The sequence below is a fragment of the Panulirus ornatus genome, chromosome 58, assembly GCF_036320965.1.
Source record: "Panulirus ornatus isolate Po-2019 chromosome 58, ASM3632096v1, whole genome shotgun sequence".
In the NCBI taxonomy this organism is placed as follows: domain Eukaryota; kingdom Metazoa; phylum Arthropoda; class Malacostraca; order Decapoda; family Palinuridae; genus Panulirus; species Panulirus ornatus.
Window position 1 is genome coordinate 16,074,858 of NC_092281.1, and position 13,551 is coordinate 16,088,408.

A 13,551-nucleotide genomic window follows, 5' to 3' on the forward strand; every position below is an offset into this window, starting at 1 on the left:
GAATAGTAAAGAAATCGACACATGCAGGTCAAGATAAGGCATGAGGGTGACAAAAGTGCAACTGAAGTTGGTGAGTAGACTAAATCAGTAAATTTAAGTAACATAAAAAGATTTCTGGAAGGAGTAAATGCGTCGTAAGACAAGGGAGCAAGGAACTTATGTTAAGGGGTAAAATGGGAGTGTGTAAAATGCAGTATGTGAGAAGAAGGAAAAGAATTTTGAAGTTTATTGAATTGTCTGATGACAGAGTGACAGTATATAGTAGTTTGCAGTAATCAGGTTGCAAAGTGAGAGGGATTAGAAACATTTGGTAAACGAGATATGTAGAAAATTTTTGAGATGAAAGCGAAGAGAGAGTTTTGAATGTAATTGCAAGTGAATTTTATTAATAAAGGGTGACTGTATTGATTGACTTGGTTTGGATTATTTATTGATGTTAAAGATCATGTGGGTAGGTTTTGTAGGATATTGGGCCTGGAAAATTGCGTGCTAATAATTGGTGATACCATTGTAACAAAGGAATACAAAGGGGGTTATGTAGACGATGTTGAGTTGCTAAAATTATACTTAAGATGGTTTAAGTTTATGAGTATTATTCTCTGAGTTCATCTTTTTGTAACATAATATAATTATTAGAGGGTAATTATTAAGGCTGAAGGATTTCAGGATACATTTGGGGATGACATCGTTTCAGAAGTGGTATAGGTGTTGATCAGGTGTTTCTTTGAAATATGTATGTGAGAAATATTAAAAAGCAAATGGATTTGTATGTAGCATTTATGGATCTGGAGAAGGCATATGATAGAGTTGATAGAGATGCTCTGTGGAAGGTATTAAGAATATATGGTGTGGGAGGCAAGTTGTTAGAAGCAGTGAAAAGTTTTTATCGAGGATGTAAGGCATGTGTACGTGTAGGAAGAGAGGAAAGTGATTGGTTCTCAGTGAATGTAGGTTTGCGGCAGGGATGTGTGATGTCTCCATGGTTGTTTAATTTGTTTATGGATGGGGTTGTAAGGGAGGTAAATGCAAGAGTCCTGGAAAGAGGGGCAAGTATGAAGTCTGTTGGGGATGAGAGAGCTTGGGAAGTGAGTCAGTTGTTGTTCGCTGATGATACAGCGCTGGTGGCTGATTCATGTGAGAAACTGCAGAAGCTGGTGACTGAGTTTGGTAAAGTGTGTGGAAGAAGAAAGTTGAGAGTAAATGTGAATAAGAGCAAGATTATTAGGTACAGTAGGGGTGAGGGTCAAGTCAATTGGGAGGTGAGTTTGAATGGAGAAAAACTGGAGGAAGTGAAGTGTTTTAGATATCTGGGAGTGGATCTGTCAGCGGAAGGAACCATGGAAGCGGAAGTGGATCATAGGGTGGGGGAGGGGGCGAAAATTTTGGGAGCCTTGAAAAATGTGTGGAAGTCGAGAACATTATCTCGGAAAGCAAAAATGGGTATGTTTGAGGGAATAGTGGTTCCAACAATGTTGTATGGTTGCGAGGCGTGGGCTATGGATAGAGATGTGCGCAGGAGGATGGATGTGCTGGAAATGAGATGTTTGAGGACAATGTGTGGTGTGAGGTGGTTTGATCGAGTAAGTAACGTAAGGGTAAGAGAGATGTGTGGAAATAAAAAGAGCGTGGTTGAGAGAGCAGAAGAGGGTGTTTTGAAATGGTTTGGGCACATGGAGAGAATGAGTGAGGAGAGATTGACCAAGAGGATATATGTGTCGGAGGTGGAGGGAACGAGGAGAAGAGGGAGACCAAATTGGAGGTGGAAAGATGGAGTGAAAAAGATTTTGTGTGATCGGGGCCTGAACATGCAGGAGGGTGAAAGGAGGGCAAGAAATAGAGTGAATTGGAGTCATGTGGTATACAGGGGTTGACGTGCTGTCAGTGGATTGAAGCAAGGCATGTGAAGCGTCTGGGGTAAACCATGGAAAGCTGTGTAGGTATGTATATTTGCGTGTGTGGACGTGTGTATGTACATGTGTATGGGGGGGGGGGGTTGGGCCATTTCTTTCGTCTGTTTCCTTGCGCTACCTCGCAAACGCGGGAGACAGCGACAAAGTATAAAAAAAAAAAAAAAAAAAAAAAAAATGCTTTAAACCCTATTTGTTTACATCAAAGGCTCCAGTCACTAGCATATGTTCTTAGCAAAGCTAGGCCTCAACTGAATAATGGGGAAAATAAACTAAAATGAAAAGAGTGAGATAAAACTGTGAATACAACAGAAAAGAAGCAGAAAAAAAAGATGACAGGCATGTATAAGAAAAGATAATAAGTCTAAATGGGAAGCTTAACTCAAATGAGAATGAAAGCAAGCTAATCAAACTTTCAAGACACTGATGGTGTAAGACAATTCTTAGCATCATTTTCACACTCTTATGCCAGGATAGTAATACTTCCCTGAGCAGATGTTGTCTCCAAAGTACTCCCTACTGCAAAAGTACAGTATACTGATTAAATTCCTAGAAAATTCAATTTACCACATTAAACACTTTACTTAAGATGATAAAGCCTCTTTAATTCATATAAACTGGTAAGAACCATTACTGATTTAACATGATATGAATTACTTTTCAGGTCTGTAGTGTTTGAAGCAATGCAAGTAACTATTGTAGTAAGGAAAAGGAATTTATAAATCAATATTCCACTTTTTTCATTAACAATGAACTAGTCAATAATTCCTATATGTTTTGCATATTAATACAAGTACTTCACAATGAGAATTAAACACCACCCTGTATATTCAAGGAGTATGAGAAAATTTTTACTTAAGTTATACAAGATATTTTCCTTTAATTCTTGAACTTGAAAATGCTGTCCTTTGTTAATGGATATTAATAAAAATATCATGATAAACCTTTAGTCACCATTGGGTATCTATCCTCATGATGTTAATTAAAAACTACATGGTAAGAGTATTTTGTCTCTTACTAGGATACCATCCTGTAAGAGAAAATCAGAACATGAAAAACAGCAATTCTAAGAAAAACTTGCTTTGTCTTGGAACTGAAACTGAATCTCATGGAGCTTGAAAGAGGAGCATTAGCCCATAGCACATTCAGAATACTCTCATGATATACATGCCAAAATCTCTTCCCATTATAGGGAAGTTACAACTGTAAAAGGACAATTAAAAACATAGCATCCTCTGACCTGAAGTGCTGAGGCACCCCCTAACAGGAACTGGAGTCCTGCATCTGCAGAATCAATACCACCTGTGGCCAGGATGGGAAAACCAGGGAGGGCTCGACCAATGGCCGTTACAGCACGAAGAGCAATTGGCCGTATTGCATTACCTATGGAAGAAATTGATAATACTACAATCCTTTTTACAAAACAGGAACATCTTAATGAGAACTATCAATTTTCAATAGAAATAATACTAAAGAATTGTTAATATCTGTTGTAAATCTGAGTTCCATTGTAGTTCTAGCTAAAAATAACAGCAAGTTCTATTGTATCATTCTAGAGATAATTTAGGGTCAGTTGATTACGAAGCTCTTTTCTAAAAATACTAGAATCAGTTAAGAAACCATTAATTATATCTTAAGGACTACAGCTCACGTTACTCATAATTCAATGCTTCTATTCTTAAAAGTGGAAAATAAATTAAAATCCTCAGCATATTTTCTACTGATATACCATAAGTTCTTAACCTTTTAATGTAAATGTTTTATATCTTCATTCCTTACTCTTAAAATTCATTACTGAGAAAAAAATATAAGGATAACAAAAATACATTATACTGTACTGTGAAAAACACCATCAGCTGTCAGCCTTGCAGCTGTCAAGTAGAGCTTTCATTGTAACTACTATCTCTTTTATGATAATCATGTATTTTTATGAGCACGATTAATTAATTTGAACAAAAATGATAGAATATGATATACTATGGAATTTGGTCCTCTTGTCTCTCTTATCTGAGTTTTCATTTTTCAGTTGACTACAGATGCAACCATTCAAATTAATAAGTCCACTGAGCCAATGATTCTTACCTGAAACTCCTCCATATGTTGTTCTCTTTTCCTTGCCAATGGAAGGCCAGGCTGAGCCATCTGCACGAAGCCCCATCAGCCCTGACACTGTGTTAGTTGCTGTCACACCATCTGCTCCACCTAACAGACACATGAATCAACGAATGTTGTAAGAAAGTTGAGTGAAGCTTCATGCAAATATAACCCATTATCAATTGATGCATTCATGGGCTGCCTAAGGTCAAGAACATAGGTTTGAATTCTGGTTGCAGTAGTCAGTACACAGTCAGCCCGACTGCTCATCTTCCCCTATGGGTTGGTCAATAAACTGGGTATCTGGCTTCAGAGAGGGTTGAGAGAGCAGGAGAGGGTGTCTTGAAATGGTTTGGACATATGGAAAGAACGAGTGAGGAAAGACTGACAAAGAGGATATATGTGGCGGAGGTGAAGGGAACAAGGAGAAGCAAGAGACCAAAATGGAAGTGGAAGGATGGAGTAAAAAAGATTTTGAGTGATTGGGGCCTGAACATAGAGGAGGGTGAGAGGCATGCAAGGAACAGAGTGAATTGGAACGATGCAGTATACTGGGGTCGACATGCTGCCAATGGACTGAACCAAGGCATGTGAAGCGTCTGGGGTAAACCATAGAAAGGCCTGTGGGGCCTGGATGTGGATAGGGAGCTGTGGTTTCAGTGCATTACACATGACAGCTAGAGACTGAGTGTGAATGAATGTGGCCTAATTTTGGTGACTCTTGCCATGGCCTACTCCCATGAGGGAGTTCCATAGGGAATGGGCATCAGAGATATATATAAACAGATTGACAAATATACATGGCTATAATGGGATGGCCTTGATTAGGACCATCCTCTACCTTTCCTAAAGCCAAACTGCTCCTTCCCAGTCAGATGTTCAGTGCATTCCATTAACCTCTTGGTCAACACTCTCCTGTCCATCATACCAACTATACTCAAAAGACTTATACCTCTGTATCATGAAAATTCACTTTTGTTCCCCTTGCATATGTAGCTAGGATCAACACATGCATTGTTCCAACTTTCAGGCAACATAACTTAGGCCACACTGCTGATGTCTAGCATGATTGATCAACCAAAAACACAATCACTCCCTTCCTTGAGTAACTCACCTGCAATCCCATCCACAACTGCTGCTTTCCCACACTTCATCCTATTCAGGGTCTTGCTACCTCCTCTCTCCTTCCCATACCATTTGCCAGGACTCTATCACTCTGCATACCACCTTAACTCAAACAGGAACATGCACCATCATATGGTCCACCAAATCTAACACTCCAAAACATTGTAAATCTTAAAACATAAATCATACATAAATCTCACTAAGTATGTACATAAAAATATAAGTATACCAAGAAACAAAGATGTGTCCTTACCTTCATATGCAGCCTTTGCAATAGAAACAATGTTTGTAACATTAGGAGTTAACTTTGCAAAGAATGGAATGGTTGTGGCTGCACGTACCCAACGGCAGATATTCCGAACTAATTCCGGATCCTGAGAAATAAGAATGAAAGTTACAGGTTTTTATTTTTGATCAGTTACATTCATCTAAAGATGTATTGAGCCACAAAATATCTTTTCATGATGTTCAGAAACATGTTCTCTTAAATCCTTTATTAGAATTACATAAAGAGAATTCATGAATTTTCGAAAATTAGACATGTGCTGTATGCAGTGAAAGGAGTCATGTTACTTGATTTATACTTTCAGTACAAATTTAAGTCCATCATTTTGTCTTTTTTTTACTAATCATACTTTTGATTATTTCTATGAGATGCAATGAAACAAATTATTATGAAACATGCGAGACCATACATAGCCAAAGCATGAACTACAGATAAGCACCTTTATCAATTGTTAGAAATGGAGGCCTTACATGAAAAGAAACTTCTGAACCAGTGGACTTTTCAAGATTGTGGGAGAAGTCACTCCTCTGATTACAGATATATGTAGTTGTATCAAATTTTACTCTGTACAAACTAATGATTTATGTAAAGATCAGACTCTATAATGTTCCTCTCTGTTATGTACCTAGAAATAAGGTATAGAAAAAGGCAAGATGCTTTCTGTTTTCAGCCCTCTGTTTGGAAGTAGCCATTCTTCTTGGTAACTGTAAGTAACAAAAATTTTTGCATGTAGGACTCACTGCAAGTTAAGTAGTTAGTTACAAGCCCATTCATTATGATGATAACCAACACCATGATTTTTATCCATAACATTCATTATCTGTCTGCTTAAGTCATACGACAGGAGAAGCAACACATTTCTTAAGAGTTCTTCCATCTTCCTCCTTGACACTGTCCAATAAAGAACACTTGGCCACAGCAACTTGCCCTCTCACTTCTCATTTCAAAACACTTATTATTTGCAGCAATATTACTTCTTTTCTTCTTTTACAGGTAATATTTTGGTTTCTAGTAGTGAGAGTTAGTTACTTGTGCCTGTTCCTCTGACTAGGTCAAACAATACTATATCCCATGTATATTGAGATATTAGGGATTGGCTTATATGATGTCTGCTCTGTGCTTTCTTTCTGTAGATGAACTATGAAGCTCTCTGCATCATCATGTTTTCAGCAATTTCAACACTGCACTTCCCTTTGAAAGGCAGGCCTATCATCACCTGAAGAATATATGACACATTGAATTATTCTCTGCCATGTCTGACCTTGATGTTGGAACCAGTGCCCATGATTGCTGCCTTCGAAAAAAGAAGTGTCTGCAAATTGATGATGAGCAACAAAATATGAAAAGTGCTGATGTATCACTTACATTAAACAGAAAATAAAAGTACTGACCTGGCCACAAGCAAGGCCCATCCCCCGCTCCCCCATGCCATGTGGGCATGACAAGTTCAGCTCAAGAGCATCAGATCCTGCTGCTTCAGCCCTCTTAGCTAGTTCAGTCCAGTCCTCAGCATTGTAACTGCACATGATGCTCGCAATGAGCACCTTTAAAAGAATATCATGTCATTAAGATTCTAATCCTATAGCTACAATGTTGCTGTAATCATAATTTGATAAAGGTAATAGAGTGCCAATGTAAAGGATGCTGTAAGTACAGGTTAAAAAGAAGGTAGCCTTTGTTTTGTTATCACAATCTTCTATGGCAAAATAAAATTATGGTCTTTAAAGTGACTCAAACATGTTCAAAAAGTTACCTTCTCTGGAAAGTCCCTTTTGAGTTCTGAGATGCTCTGTAACCAATAGGCACAGGTTTTTTCAGAAATGAGCTCAATATTAAGGAAAGAGCCTTGGCCAGGACCATATGTGTGTCCAGAAGTTGTCCCTCGTACTATACGTGGTGACACATTGGTTACAATATCCTGTGGGGACAATATAAAGATAATACACCTGGAAATTTTTTTAGTAGACAGGATATGATCTCAACAAATATTGCCCTCTTCATATTGTATCATTAGTGTCACTGACAAAAGCGTTAAACCAAAATGGTGCAGATGTTTTACTTAAACCTGAACACAGTAGTAGCAGTATGAATACCTCTATCATCTGATTCTTGCCAAAACATAGGTAATCTTAAGAAACATGATTAAATCCATCAAGAATTAGCAAAGCTAGTGGTTAGACTGAAAGCTTTAGGAAGCAAGTACACATACATATACGGGTGCATGATTCACCTCCATCTTCAAACTCTAACAAAAATTAGTAGCTATACCATCTATGATCAAAATGTATGATTTAGAAATATGGAGATAAAAATCTGGATATACACCTAAACTTTCACCTTAAGCTTCAGCTATGTGTCAATAAAACTGAAGTTTTCACTTAGTATTATCAAAATCCAGTGACAGGTAACTAAAGATCAGATCATATTTCTGGACAAACTTATGAATAACTAACAATCTTACAGATTTTTAAATATTGTCTACATTATCTAACAGCCAGTAACTGGAAGCTGAAGTATGAACAATATACATGGAAGTAACAGCAATGCATTGTTCAAATGGGCATCATATGAAGACCTGAGCTGATTAAAATGAGTGATTCATCATGTTCAATAAAAATCTAACATGATTAGAAAGTAGATTCTGTGTTTATATGGATGAATGTATAGTTGCATGATTTGCTTTCATCCTTGAACTAGACTAGAAGAACAATAAGTGAGTCTGGTAGCAGTCTATGCATATTTACACAAAGATGGTGATCACTTAGTCAAGAAACAGACACTTAACTTGTATCGCTTAACAGCATGTATTCAATGTGGTTGTCTAAAGAATGTAAACAAACCTTGTGTGTCTAAATCAAATTCAAAATCTTTAATGTATTCAGAAATACCATACAGAAATATCATACAGTAGTTTGACTAAATTAGCTTCTAAACATCATACATAAGTTTGGTGAAACTGTCACATTGAAAAATTATGGCAAAACTGAAGATATAGGAACAGGAAAATCTATCAACTCTATAGAGTAGTGTAGGGATTGGGATTGCAAACTGGGGTAGGGATCTTGTACACAAACAGGGATGCACTGTGCGAGTACAAGCACCCATTATATTAAGATGAGGAACTTTTTTCTACAGAGAGGTCTCTAGGTAAGTAAACTTTTACTCTTGCTTATGAGACAAATTATCTGATGGAAGAAGTACACTGTAATCCATAAATACCTTATCAAGAGCAAATGTCTTAGTAACACAAAAGCCCCAGCCAGCCTCGTAAGCTCTACGCATCATTGGTGCAGCTGTGGTAGGTGGAGCAGATGCCAGACCAAAAGGATTCGGAAATCTGAGAAGGTTTACTAGCATTTAAGATATCATCTTGATAATTAACTGAAGATTTTCCCTTTCAAAATGAGTGAAGTCTTTGAAATGATTTTTAGATCACATATAAATCAATCTGTTTCCTTAAGTTTTTCTCAAACACATTATTTAAAGCAAACACCCGATCCACACATCCTCTACCACTTCCAAAACCACACTGCTCTTCTCCAATCTAACACTCTACATTTCTTCACCCTCTCAATCACTACCCTCCCATACAACTTACCAGGTACATGCAAAAAACTGTAGTTTGCCTTTATACAATGGCATACATTTCAACAATCCTCAGGCTCCTCACTATGATCCACACATACACTGAAAATCCTAACTAACCAATTAATATACTTATCCCTTTCTTAAAAAATTCCATTTACCTAACTCATGCTGTATTAGTCACTTTTCCATAAGATCATCTTTCAATTCATAACCAATTCGTTTATCATATTATTATCTTTCATACTTGATTGCTGTTTCCTGCATTAGTGAGGTAGTGCCAAGAACGGATGAAGAAAGGCTGCATCCACTCACATCCATTCTACAGCTGTAATATGTAATCCATTACAACCAAAGCTCCCAGACAGCTTTTCATTGTTTACTCTGGATGCTCTATATGCCCTGGCTCAATTCACTGACAGAATGTCAATCCCCTTCTTAATGAATTCAACTGCAACTCTATTCACTCTAGCTGCTTTGCCATATTTTCTCATATATAAGATTTTCACCACCTCTTCTCTCTTCACCTAACCACTCTCCTTGACTCTCACTTCGCATACCACCCTGACCTAAGTGCCCTACATCTGCCACCCTATCATAAAACACATTCAACAGTCCTTCAATATACTCACTCCATCTTCTCGTCACTTCATCACTACCTGTTGTCACAATACCTTTAAACACCTTCACCAATATTCCCATTTGTTCTCTTGTTTTGTGCACATCATCAACCTCCTTCCATTTCCTTTTCATTACACAGCACTGCATCCACCTAAAATTTCCCAATTCCTTCTTTTATCCTCATTTATAACTAATTCAGCTTTATCAAAAATTTCATTGGATGTACATACTATCTATTACCAGACCTTAAACAAGAGATTACAAAACCTAATACATTATCCTCCTCTGAATGCAATATCTTATCAATAAACACTTACTTTATACCACAAATATTGACTGAAAGATCCACTTCATCAATAGGAGTGTAGAATTTTGGCAGGTGAGGAATCTCAGGAACAAAGAGGCCATGAAGAGACTGTCAGATATAAGTAATACAAATACAGTAAGAGCATCACTAGTTTACAAAAAAGCCTTAAAAAATGCAGCAATATGAAGTTAATTTTCAAACTTATGCACAGTTGCCTGCAAAAGTTCTGCTCCACTCCTGGGTAGCAGTCTCATAAATGTGATACTGTCACAGTCCCTTATTTTACCCCCACTCCCTCAATCCAAGGCAACACAAAAGAGTAGGTGGGGGTACAGTTACACCATCTGTTCAAAGCATACAATAGTTGGTTATCATGTATGTATAAATACTCCCACACATTATGAACTTTATTTGAAACATTGCTCTATATATCGCTATTACATATGCATGACATCAATTTCCAATGTGCATAATATAAAAAATAACTGTAAATAGATAAAAGACAGATTATCATCAATCATTATTCAACCTGTGAAATGTGTGGGAGTACACACACACACACACACACACAAAGAATTTCCACCTTCTGCCACTCTGAATGGATTGTATAACCCTGTCTCCCCCTCCCCCTTCTTCTGAGAGGAGGGGATAGAAAGAGGGACAGCAACTGTCACCCAGGGGTGTAGCAGAACTTTTGTAGGACATTGTGCATACAAACAGTCATTCAGTGAATAATATATATGATTAATTAGTATGTGCATGTGGGTGGGGTTGGGCCATTTTTTCGTCTGTTTCCTTGCATTACCTCGCTAATGTGGGAGATAGTGACAAAGTATAATAAATAAAATAAAAATATTCATCTTACTTATTATGCTTTGTCACTGTCTACCACGTTAGCAAGGTAGTGCAAGGAAACAGATGAAGGAATGGCCCAACCCACCCACATACACATGCATATACATAAATGCCCACACTCACATATATATATACCTATACATTTCAATGTATACATACATATACATAAACAGACATATACATATAAACACATGTACATATTCATACTTGCTGCCTTCATCCATTCCCATCATCACCCTCCCACTCATGAAGCAGCATCCCCCTCACCCAATGAGGTAGTGCTACGAAAAGACAAAAAAGGCTACATTTGTTCATACTCAGTTTCTAGCTGTCATGCACAATGCACCAAAACCACAGCTCCCTTTCCACATCTAGGCCCCACAAAACTTTCCATGGTTTACCCCAGACACTTCACATGCCCTGGTTCAATCCACTGACAGCATCTTGACCCCGGTATACCACATCATTCTAGTTTACTCTATTCCTTGCATGCCTTTCACCCTCCTGTATGTTCTGGCCCTGATCGCTCAAAATCTTTTTCACTCCATCCTTCCACTTATTACATCATTTCAACCCCTCAAGGTGGGATTATATAGAATCTACTCTAAGTATTTCTCTCCTTGCAGAGCCCTAAATACTTCTGGATGCTTATAACCCTTTCATCCACATACAATATCACTCAATCCTTCAATCTAACCCATCTTCATTGTATTTACCTCTTTACATCTTTCTCATGTCATTTACTGACAAATGTTGTCATCTTTTCTGCACCCTAATGTCCATGTAAAAATCCTTATATCCTGTCTTTAGTTTTTAAGCTACTTTCTGTTATATTCCACATCTTTTTTATGTATCTTTTATTTCCTACTTTGTCTACTATTTTCTCACCTCATCTGATCTAAAAAACACAGCCCTATAGTCTTACCTGTAGATATTTATGAATATGCCAAGCAGCGGTTTTTCCATCATTGACACTTTCAACTGTAGTCTCTGAAATCCCAGCAATATCTCCACCACAGAAGACTCCAGGTTCACTAGTACTCATGGTATGTGGATCCACATCTGGCTGGCCCCATCTGTTCAGCTTCACTGGAGCCAGAGCTGACTGAACTGCAGGAAATCATCAATAATTAATAACTTCTAAAATTTTTCAGATCAAACTTGTTTTTTCTATATTACCATCTGTACCACAACCTTAAGAGCAAGAGAAAAATTGTAAAAGGATATTTTGATCAGAATAATCAAATAAGGAAAATGAGATAGAGAATTACAGGTTAAAACTTATACCCTGGAACTTGTATTGAAAAAGGTTCAACTGAAATTTGAATAAGGCCTCTTTCAGCAAAAGAAAATTTCTCATGGGCTTGAAATTCAGGCTTACAGTTCCTGTGAAAAAAAGCAACTCTTCAACTAAACTCAGTCTTTTCATCTATTTAGAAGATAATTGCATATCTATAAATGCCTGAATGTTCTGTTGGCAATAACAGGAGGACCATATATAACCTAAGATCAACAAATTGATTACTTCCTCTATCTGAAAAAAAAAATGGCGAATAGTATGAAAAAAAAAAGAACCCATTTAATCACATAATGATGTGACATATAAATGAACAAACAGTGATCTCCCATGCAGACAAGGCAGCACAATCCAGGTGTTTTTTTAATATGTACAACAAATGAAAAAGTTGTTCACACTTTTACATACAAGGTGGGTAGGATGGTAGAAAAGTGTCTTTCTAGCTATTCTGAGCCTATGGACATGGAATAACTAGTGACAAGGACATATCATTTTCTTACCATACCTAATCAGTGCTTTACATTGGAAATGCATTCCGGGGAACATCTTGATGGAATCATGACATGAAGGGACACATTGTATCACAGGATTCCCTATGATAGCGGAGGGTTATATTCCTGAGGTGAAATTCTTAACCTAATTTTTCACAGGAAAATATCTATAATATGCCAAAAACATACAATACAATACAAGTACATTATCTATCTAAGTCTTTAGATATGAAACACAACATTTGATATAGTTTTCAGTAAAAATATACAGCAGTAAGTTTAGGCATGCTATGCTGAATCTGATCTTTGATCTAGACACTCAATATTTGCTACAAGTTCTCCATAACTTTACTACTTATGTGAGTGTTTGTCATTGCACCTAAAGGTGTAATGTTAGATGCATATAGCTTCACCTCTATAAAAAAAAAAAAAGGCAACCTAAGAACTCTATCAAGATCAACACAATGACTACACATGAAAATGTCTCAAAATGTGTATTCTTAAATGTAAAGTTAATATTCTTTTACTCTTTTGTCCATTCATACAGTACTTGTACGGGGTTTGAGGAGGTTGTCAGCAATATTCCACAATAGAAATGTGAACTGTGTCACCATTGTAATTCAAGTGTATCAAACTGGTTAGGTTGGTGGATTCAGCTCTGATTGGTGAACTATCATTCACTATGCAAGTGCCTGATAAAGCTGTGCATGGATTCCAATAATCTTTTATTTTTTCCCATATTTACATCATATGATTAAGTTTTTTGCAGATAACATACAAGTGAAACACCAGACAGTGGTGATTTGGGGTATGAGTGGGTCACCCACTCCAAGTTTCATGGTTCTGCACCTAAAGAAACAACTAAAGTAGCTGTTTTGTCCTTAAGTAAAAAGAAACTATCTGAATATCATACCAAAGTTCATAAAATATTATACTTCTTTTACCAAACTAACTCTACTCTTCCCTCACCATGGGCTTCCAGT

The 13,551-nt window shown here is 37.1% G+C and overlaps 1 protein-coding gene across 1 annotated transcript in view; it reads right to left on the bottom strand.

The window, feature by feature from the left end:
• The window catches only part of su(r) (dihydropyrimidine dehydrogenase su(r)), a 59,104-nt gene that overhangs the window by 11,302 nt on the left and 34,251 nt on the right, over nucleotides 1-13,551 (bottom strand). The window contains exons 10-17 of the mRNA XM_071695393.1: nucleotides 11,706-11,890; nucleotides 9,936-10,033; nucleotides 8,632-8,749; nucleotides 7,166-7,330; nucleotides 6,804-6,956; nucleotides 5,380-5,500; nucleotides 3,990-4,109; nucleotides 3,148-3,290 (exon numbers count right to left, since the gene is read on the bottom strand). Coding sequence (XP_071551494.1) covers nucleotides 3,148-3,290; nucleotides 3,990-4,109; nucleotides 5,380-5,500; nucleotides 6,804-6,956; nucleotides 7,166-7,330; nucleotides 8,632-8,749; nucleotides 9,936-10,033; nucleotides 11,706-11,890 — 1,103 coding nt within the window. The remainder of the gene's footprint in view (nucleotides 1-3,147; nucleotides 3,291-3,989; nucleotides 4,110-5,379; nucleotides 5,501-6,803; nucleotides 6,957-7,165; nucleotides 7,331-8,631; nucleotides 8,750-9,935; nucleotides 10,034-11,705; nucleotides 11,891-13,551) is intronic.